Source organism: Sapajus apella, unplaced genomic scaffold (genome assembly GCF_009761245.1).
Source record: "Sapajus apella isolate SASKATOON/1434 unplaced genomic scaffold, GSC_monkey_1.0 scaffold50, whole genome shotgun sequence".
NCBI lineage: Eukaryota > Metazoa > Chordata > Mammalia > Primates > Cebidae > Sapajus > Sapajus apella.
The window spans coordinates 6396380-6405281 of NW_022436990.1; the positions used below are offsets into that span (position 1 = coordinate 6396380).

Consider the following 8902-nt stretch of genomic DNA (forward strand, 5'->3'; position numbering starts at 1 on the left):
GCTCATAAACCTACCCCTGCCACCCCCACTGTTCTCGACGCTCCCGCGGGGCCTGGCCTCAAGTCAGATCTGGAGGAGGAGGAGGAAGCTGGGGCTGGGTCGGGCGGGTGGTGGCCACCGCTCGCCACCCAAGATGTTATTCACTGGTAACAATCCCCATTATCTGTCCCCACTTTGGGCTAATCAGACAGAATCGCTAATGCCGAAGGCTGCTTCCTGCCGCCTTTGGGAGGTAACTGGGCTCTGAGGGGCGGGGTGCGGGTCGGTGCGGGGCGGGGCGGGGGCGGAGGTGGCACCTTCCGGGGCTCGCCCCGGCTTTGGTCCAGCGCTCATTCAGGTACTTAACACCCTGGAGACCCGGACCTCAGCTTTCAAAGACACCAGGGTGGGAAGAGCTGTTTATATAAACAGGGATTCTGCTGTAAATGCTCTAATATCCCGGCTGCCCGCGCATGGCGAGCGCCTCCCACACCCGCCCGTAGGAGAGGCGTCCCGGCCGCTCCTCGGTTCCAGCCTGCCCTGCCCCCGCCTCCTTCCCCTCCTCGACCATGGCCACCTCTGGACGCCAGAGCTTCACTGTGCGCGGCCTTCTAGATTTACCCGAGCAGGACGCGCAGCACATGCCGAGGCGGGAGCCAGGACCACGCGCCCCGCAGCCTGACCCCTGCGCCGCCTGGCTGGTGGATTCGGAGCACGGCCACTACCCTTGTGAGTGCGCGGTGGACTGCGGTGCGGGTGGGAGGTAGGAGGGCTGGGGCAGCAGAATCTAGGGCCTGGCCCACGCGGGGCCAGGAAGCCGAAATCCCAGCCCAGGGTCTGGATTTCCTCAGTCTTGAAAACAGGAGCCCTATCCTCGAACCCCTAACGCATTCGACCCAGTAGGCACATCCTGAGAGCATATCCCTGCCTGGCCCCGAGATTTGAGGATTTTGTGTCTGGCGATTCCTAGGAGTCGGAATATTTAAATATTTAAAACATGCCGTCCCCCTCCCTTGTGATCTCAAGCCTGAAAACGCTGCCACGACCTCCAGGCCTTGGTCTGGGATTGTAGTGTTGGCAAGTTTACCCCCACCCCTTCCCACTCAGGGCTCCGCAAACCTCGGCTCACTGCAGTGCAGTCGACCTGGAGGAGGCTGGCGATGGTGACCCACCTTGTGATAAACAGGTCGGCCAGCGCAGCTACCGGTGCGGACATGTTAAGAGGGCCCCGGGGTGGGTTTCTTGGGGGCACGATCTCAGGCCTGCTGAGACTGCTGTGGTATGAATGAGGTCACCGCATTCGGAGAGATGGGTTTCCAGACGTAGACTCAGGAAATGGCCTCACCCCAAAAGCCGAGTGCTAGTGGGCGTGCCCTCCGGCCGGTGGCTCCACGCCCGCGCCAGAAGGGCAGCAGGCCCTCGGAGGGTCCAGCGTCTCACCCGCGCGTGTCTCCTTTGCCGTCCCTAGCCTCAGACGAGAGCATCCTGGAGACCAGCCCGCCAGACTCGTCGCAGCGGCCGTCCGCTAGGCCCGCGTCTCCGGGCTCGGACGCGGAGAAAAGGAAGAAGCGGCGGGTGCTGTTCTCCAAGGCGCAAACGCTGGAGTTGGAGCGGCGCTTCCGGCAGCAGCGGTACCTGTCGGCGCCAGAGCGCGAGCAGCTGGCGAGCCTGCTGCGCCTCACGCCCACGCAGGTCAAGATCTGGTTCCAGAACCATCGCTACAAGCTGAAGCGTGCGCGCGCGCCGGGGGCCGCGGAGTCGTCCGACCTGGCAGCTTCCGCCGAGCTGCACGCCACGCCCGGCCTGCTGCGTCGCGTGGTGGTGCCGGTGCTTGTTCGCGACGGGCAGCTGTGCGGCGGCGGCGAGGCGGGAACGTCCGCGGCCCAGGACAAGTGCGGCGTCCCTCTGGCCGCCGCCTGTCCTCTGCCGGCCTACCCCGCCTTCGGCCCCGGCTCGGCGCTTGGCCTCTTCCCCGCCTACCAGCACTTAGCGCCGCCCGCCTTGGTCTCCTGGAACTGGTGAGGCTGCTGGGGGGCACCTGGGGCTACCCCGGACTTTGGAGCGCGCTCTGCGGCTGGAACAGGGCTGGAGCCGAGCACTTGGAACGCTCCCCGGCCGCCTCCCTGCAGCGCCATCTCTTTGGGCGTCAGTGTCCCCTGGCGCGCCCTCACCTGCCGTCGCGCAAGGGCACACCGGAGACGTGTGCCAGAGCCCCTCCCCCTCCCTCGACAGGTGCTGCCTCAGAGTTAGATTTTATGCTTGGACCTTATTTGTATATTTTTAAATAGCGATTTGTATGGGAAGCAAGTTATTTTTTAAAAAATAGAGTATTTTTCCTCGTGGTTCGAGAATAAAATGTGTAGGGTTGGTTCTCCTGTGCGCCTGCCTGTAACGTAGGCAGGAACTGTGCTCCCCAGACCGGTGTTCGCAGCGCCAGCTCGCCCCTTGACTGGCTAAGTGGGGCCCAGCCCCGGTTGGGTCGAAGGGAGGATTACAGCCCCAAGACGGCTTTAGGAAGATACGGGGCTGGGAAGGGCGGCGGCGAAGGGCGGTGGTGTCAGGATTGGGCGCGGGAAGAAAAGGAGAGGAGGAAGCTGAGGCAACTTTGGGATCCTTGTCAGCGGGAGGCGTCTCTGGCCCCACAGTGACTCCGAGGCTCTGCTGGGCTCCCAGAGCTGCTGGCGTGCCAAACACCGAAAAGTCAACCCCGCGAACCGCAACAGGGCAGGAGTAGTTTCTCCGGAGATGAGCCGGCGAGGCCAGGTGTGCGGCGCATTGCACCGGAGCAACCCAGGCCTGGCTGCAAGCTGTTTCCAGAGCGCAGGAGCCAAGTGCTCGGGGACCTGAAGAGCACCGGGAAACTTGTAACCCCTAGTTAACCCTACAGGTGCCTCGTTTAGCTGTGATTTCCTGTCTCCTCTTGGCTCAGTACCTGGCAGGGGTGGGGAGCCTGACGTGGGATATCAAAGGGTCGGGGGAACAACTGGCACAAGGCACAGCCTCCGGGCAGCTCTGGGAAGACGCGGCTCCCAGCTGAGGGAGGACCGCCTGAGGGAGCTTTGGGAGTCCGAGGTTGGGGCCAGATCCGCTGGTCGGCGTCACTTCACCCCTGCCAGTGCACACTAGCACCCCTTGGGTTTGTAACTGCCTCCTAGGGCCTCCTGTGCAAACAGTCTGTTTCTCACAGAAGCGACGACCTCGCTCCCTGGCACCCACTGCTGGGAGATGCGCCAGAGGAAAGCAGTTGGGGCATCACGTGCGGGGGAAGGGAGCAAGGGCCCTGATGAGGTCTGTAAGGAGGAGGCATGGGCCTGTAGGGGCTTTAGCTTTCTTGTCCGAAGAGGAGGAAGGCGGGGAGGAAGGGTGGCTGAGGCAGTGTTATCACCTGGGATTTTTGGGGGGTGGAGAGAGAAAGAGAGGAGGGGAGAGGGGGAAGAGAGTGGGGTGTTTGGGTCTCAGCTGCCGGCCACCTTGCCTTCCATATGGATGCGGTTATCTTAGAAGAATCTCCATCCTTAAACCTCCTTTTGTCTTGGGAACTGAAAAGGGCATTGTCAGGCCTGAAAAGGACCTAGACAAAATCCGCACTGTTTGGATCCAGGACTCTGTTTAATCAGTCCCTGGTGACAAAGTAGTGGGTGTTAAGCAGGACAATAGTATCTTTTTAAATCTTGTGGCCTTCAGGAAGACAAAGGGCTTGAATTTTATGGGCTTACAACTTCAATTAGAGCAGTGCCAGTGTGCATGGGAGATTATCAAATTTGTATCATAAAACCCCTTTATAATAAATGATTGCTGAGGAGGGAGCCTGAACATTGTAAGACAGATATTGGGACCTGCCAGGGGGCTTCCCAGTTAGCTCCAGCACAGCAGATGGAAAAGAAAAGGAGGAAAGCCAGAGACTGGTGTTGGGACTGGCCTCTGGTCAGCTGGCCGGGTGCTTAGATCTTCCATACTCTTCCTACATAGGGAGATTTTCTCCAAGAAGGGGGGTAAAGATTGGTAGTTTGTTTTCTACTATTGGTGGTGACAAAGATCACCTGAATATTCTTAGGGAGAAATTGAAAAATCGCTACCTGTCCAATTCCTTGACTTTTCCTAGAGCTCCAGAGAAAGTAGGTCTTGGAGTGTGCCATGGAGAGGGCCTTCTACAGAGGAGGCCCTAAGGATGAGGGGATTTAGACTGTGGAGATAGCCTCTTTCCAGGAGTCTCTTTGGGAAAGTCAAATTCATCCTTGTTCTAAATGATCAGTAGAGGTCTAACCAAGAAGCCACATTCAGCTGCTTGCCAGTGGGGTGGTCAGAGCCACAGCAAGGTGCCCACCCAGGAGCCAGCTTGTGTGCTGGGCAAGAGGAGGGCAGCAGTATCCTGTGACAGTAGCGCCGGCAGCCGTAAGAGATAAACTGTGGCCTACTTCCTTTCTCTCATTTTAGGCTGATAAGGTCCTTCCTTTAAAGAGGAAAAACCCTTAGGGGAAAGTTTAAAAAGCACTCTCATTACCACCAGTCCATTTTAGAGACCAGGCTGTCAGATATTTTGCATTTGTTTTCTTTTGTTTTTTCTTTTCACACCTGTGATAAGCTGGAAAAGATAAATTTCCTTGGTGGTCTAAAGATCAATTCTTATAATTTCTGACAAAAGCTGAACCCAAGGCCTCTCTACCAGCTGCTGTGAGAACAGCTAGGACCTCCCACGCTGGATGAAAGTACTTCAGACCTGTTACCCATCATCAACATCACAAGGCAGATTCACACTCAGCAAACTTTTACGAAACTTAACTGTGTTACAGGCATTTGTAAAGGTACTTTCACAGTTGATCATACAGAAACCTTATACACTATATACATAATACCCCCATTTTATAGATAAAAAACTGAGGCTCAATGGGTCGGGCCAAGTGACTTGCCCAAAGCAGTTATAAACCTCAAGGAATGTTACTGTTGACCTCAGGCTTAACCTATATTTAGTCACCCTACAAGCTGCCCTTGAGAACAGTTATAATCTGGAGATGATGATTACATATATATATATATATCACACAACCCTTATAAGCTTTCTTATGGATAGTCCAGGAGGATAAGAACACACTTAAAAGCCCTCTACACAGCTCAGGGCCACTCACAGAGGTTGGCCATGTATCACAATGGTTGCTAGTATGTACTGATCTTTTCCATGTATTGGGTGATATTCTAAGATGTTTATCTCCTATTAACTCATTCCATTTTCACAACTCCACCGGATACTACTATTCCCAACTATCAAGTGAGAAAATTGAAGGCCAGAAAGGTTAGAAGAAACTTGTCCGGGGTCATACAGCTGGTAATTGACATAGAGAATCTGAACCGAAGCAGTCTAGTTCCAAATCCTACACCTTTGACCATGTGGTGGGAATTATTTCCCCTTTTTTGTGTTATTTCTCCCAGTTAATAGTTCTGGTTACCTTCCTCACAGGTGCTTCTCTGAAGACGTGCTCTTTAGCGTCTCTGTCTCTCTTTCTCTCTTCCCATATCTACTGGAACTTCAGTTTTTGGGACACAGCTTCTGTGTTTCTGCTGTTTGTGAGCATTCTTGTCCAGCGGTCAATGAAACACAGCTCTTGTCTGCAGCTTAGAACATTCTCCTGTGACTATCATTCCACCATTCTTCTTCCAGAAAAACATCTGCTGCTGCCGCCTTGACACCAGTTGTCCACTCAGTGTTCTGCAGAGTCGCTGCTGACTGTGATAAGCTCCCCTAATCTCTTTCCCAGCCCCAGGCCCAGGTCCCTGGGGAGCTTTATGGCTTTGGCTTTCCTAGCCCTCTTCCCAGTCATCTTTTTCCTCCCTAGGTCTCCAGTTTTATCTTTATTATTAAACATCATCCTCTTCTCATTTTCTCTCTCTTCCTCCATTGTAAACATTTTCACTTCATCTCACTTAAGTTTCTTGCAGGCAGAGATTACAATTTTCACTTCAATTTTCTTTCCTCATTGTTCAGAGGATCTTACATCTCAGCACATCTCTTATCTGACCAATTTAGCACTTTAGGATCTTAAATAATGTGCTCCTGATGGGTTAGAAGAAGTTATTTGAGCCCAGGTTAACCTATACTTTCCCTTCTAACAATGGTATTTAGACGTTTATTATTCTCTGGCCTTGTTGACACCATTAATTTGTCTCTACCTTTCTTTGTCTCTGTCCCTGTCTCTCTCTCTCTCTCTCACGTGCACACACACATTCTCTCTCTCTTTCTCTTCCCCCCATGCCCCCCCCCCTTCACTACCTTCAAAACATCTTTTACTTATGAATAAAATGCCCAGGCAATATAGTTGTGGGCTTAGCATGGCTGAACATTTTGTTAAACATGTTTATCTGTTCTGGGTGTATCAGTTAACCAGCCTAAGCAGATTATCTGTAAACATGATTAATAGTCAAGAGAGTTTTCTGAATGCCAAGAAAGTAGTTCCTACCCCAGGGCAAGATGATTTCTGTAACTGTGATTGCATCAATTAGTATTCAAAATCTGCATCAGAAATGGTATCCTGGTCACTCATCATTTTTTCCAAGCCATGCTGTGGGAGAGGGTTTACTAGATGGTACCTTCATTATTTTCAGAATTTCAATTCTGTGCCTGTTTGTTTCCCCCCACCCCCTGCCATAACTAAAGGTGTATGGCATTTCCCCTTCTCCTTTGTACCCACCACTCTTGTTACACAGTCTGTAAGTCCACCAAAGAATTGAACAGTATTCTCTGGATACTGAGCCATAGAGTGGTGACTTAACTTTAGAGAGAAACCAGAAAGAATTGCTTAAACAGTCGAGTTCTCCTTCCACCTCATATTTTTTCCATATCTCCCTCAAATTCTCAAGCACAGAGATTATTATTTGTTTTCCAACCATGTCTACTGGAGAGTTTTTTTATTTATCCAGGAAAACAACATTATCACATATTAGGGATAGAGATCATTTCTCTTCAATAACCTGCCCTATGGACCAATAAAAATTTTCTAGGTCTTTACTGAGGTCATGTAATTTCAAAAGCTGCTATAATTTCACAGAGCTTCTCTGAGTAGGGTGCTATGGAAGAAACCTTTGAGGGGACTTTGGTCATGCTTTATTTCCTCCTGTATACTGACTGGGTGGTCCTTTATGAGTCAACAGGTTTTCAGATGCTTTTCCCTAGCTAAAAGCTCTGAATTGGATGGGCCCTTTTATTTACTCCCAATACCAACTGCATTCTCTCTGTCTCTTTTCCTAGGGACTGGAAAGGCTATTTGGCAGAATTCACCAGGAAGAGAATAGAGTGTGTTTGCAAATTAAAGTAGAGACAAAAGGTCCAGAAAAAAATTCATGAAACATGTCCTTGAATCTCTCACCTGAGATATCTTTCTCCTGATATATCTTACTACTCCAGCTTTCTGAAGGATTGTGTATTAAGTAGCTATTCTTCCAACCCTAAAGAAGTTATCAGCTGTGGTTTAAATGATCCCTTGGTAGGTAAATTCTCAACTAGAGGCAACCCCAATTCATCATAACATGTCAGGGTCAGTGGCAATCAGATAAGCATCAGTACAATGGCAAGAATGCATTTTTACAACAAAATTGAAATGCAGAGTAAGAAACCCAAATTATCAGGAAAAGACAAACCTGGTATGGTAAGTAAAGAAAGAACTGCTTTTCCGGGACACTGTTTTTACTGCCTCATCACACTGATAGATTCAGTCATCTATCTGACCAAGTGTTAAGTTGTGCTCCTGATTCACTGAGAGAATGTTTCATATTTAACTCAAGTTAAAATGTGGAGAAAGGGAAGGGTTTTCTTATTTCTCATATTTGTGGATGGAACATTATCTTCAGTATGGCCAGTCATTTCAACAATTTGGGGCTGCTAACAAAATAAAATGGATCCTCCAGAATTTTGATGTTCAGGAGACATTACAAGAATCCTCCCTCTCCTCACTGAACTTGTCGCTGATTAAGACAAAAGTGAATATATATTTAAATACTGCAGATATGCACAACAGGAGGTCCTAATTCCACAATTGCATTTTAATTATGTAAGTATATGATGCATGAATGTACTACCCACATAAGTTGATACAAAACAGATTTTGGAAATGTTGGGTTCTTTTAATAAGAAAGAAAAATCCTGATTTATATTCCCATTTATCAAACCGATATCCGATGGATATTTTCTTTGTAAGATAATATGGAGAGCACAGAAATGTGTAAATAAGCTATGCTCTTAAGTTTATCTGTTTTCATAATGACATTTGCTCTCTCATTAATAGAATAGTAGTGTAATGAATAGGAGATCCAGGTAAACCATTAAAACATAAGGGGGGATATCTCATTAGTACCGTTGTAAACTATAACCACAAAGAGAAGTGCCTGAGACCATATTAACTTGGTGGAAAGAACAATTCCCTCTTTATCCTTGCCTCCTCTTCTCTGCAGCCTCTGATTGTTCCCCTCTACCAAGAATCATGCATTGGAAACCACAACCATTTCTGCCATTAACAAGGTTAAAACTAGGCTATGGAGGTCATAAGGATATAGACGGAAGGAACTGGCTGCTTGTTTCTTACTTGGCAGGTATGAGTTTTGGCAGGGCTATGAGGTTTCCAGGGAAGTTCTACCTCACCAACTCTGGTAAATCATGGACATCTGAAACCACCACTACCTAAAGCTTGTGTCAATTAAGCCTTAGAACATACGAGAATGATTCCTTCTAAACTGATTTGTTTAGTTGCCTTCAATGCTTCTGAAAAGGCACCATTGCAGTTTGTGTAGAATTAACTTTCTCCCACCATTGCCACCATATGATATCTTAGCCAACTGATTGGCAGCTACAAAGGAGGACCTAGAACTCTAACTTGTTAGCAATTAATGATGTTGTGGAGCCACAGGCAGATAAGTAAATTTTCTGATCTTACTCACTCAG

At 49.5% G+C, this 8902-nt stretch overlaps 1 protein-coding gene across 1 annotated transcript; it reads left to right on the plus strand.

Moving 5' to 3' along the window:
- Positions 1–250: 250 nt before the first annotated feature.
- Positions 251–2872, plus strand: NKX2-8 (NK2 homeobox 8). The gene is made up of 2 exons (XM_032242509.1): positions 251–708; positions 1448–2872. Exons 1-2 carry the CDS (start codon positions 549–551, stop codon positions 1999–2001), a joined length of 714 nt encoding a protein of 237 aa, XP_032098400.1. The 5' UTR covers positions 251–548; the 3' UTR covers positions 2002–2872.
- Positions 2873–8902: the final 6030 nt, after the last annotated feature.

Coding starts and splice junctions, on each gene's coding strand:
- NKX2-8 (XM_032242509.1), top strand. CDS start 549: ATGGCCACCTCTGGACGCCAGAGCTTCACTGTGCGCGGCCTTCTAGAT. Junction 709..1,447: donor GGAGCACGGCCACTACCCTT/GTGAGTGCGCGG, acceptor TGCCGTCCCTAG/CCTCAGACGAGAGCATCCTG.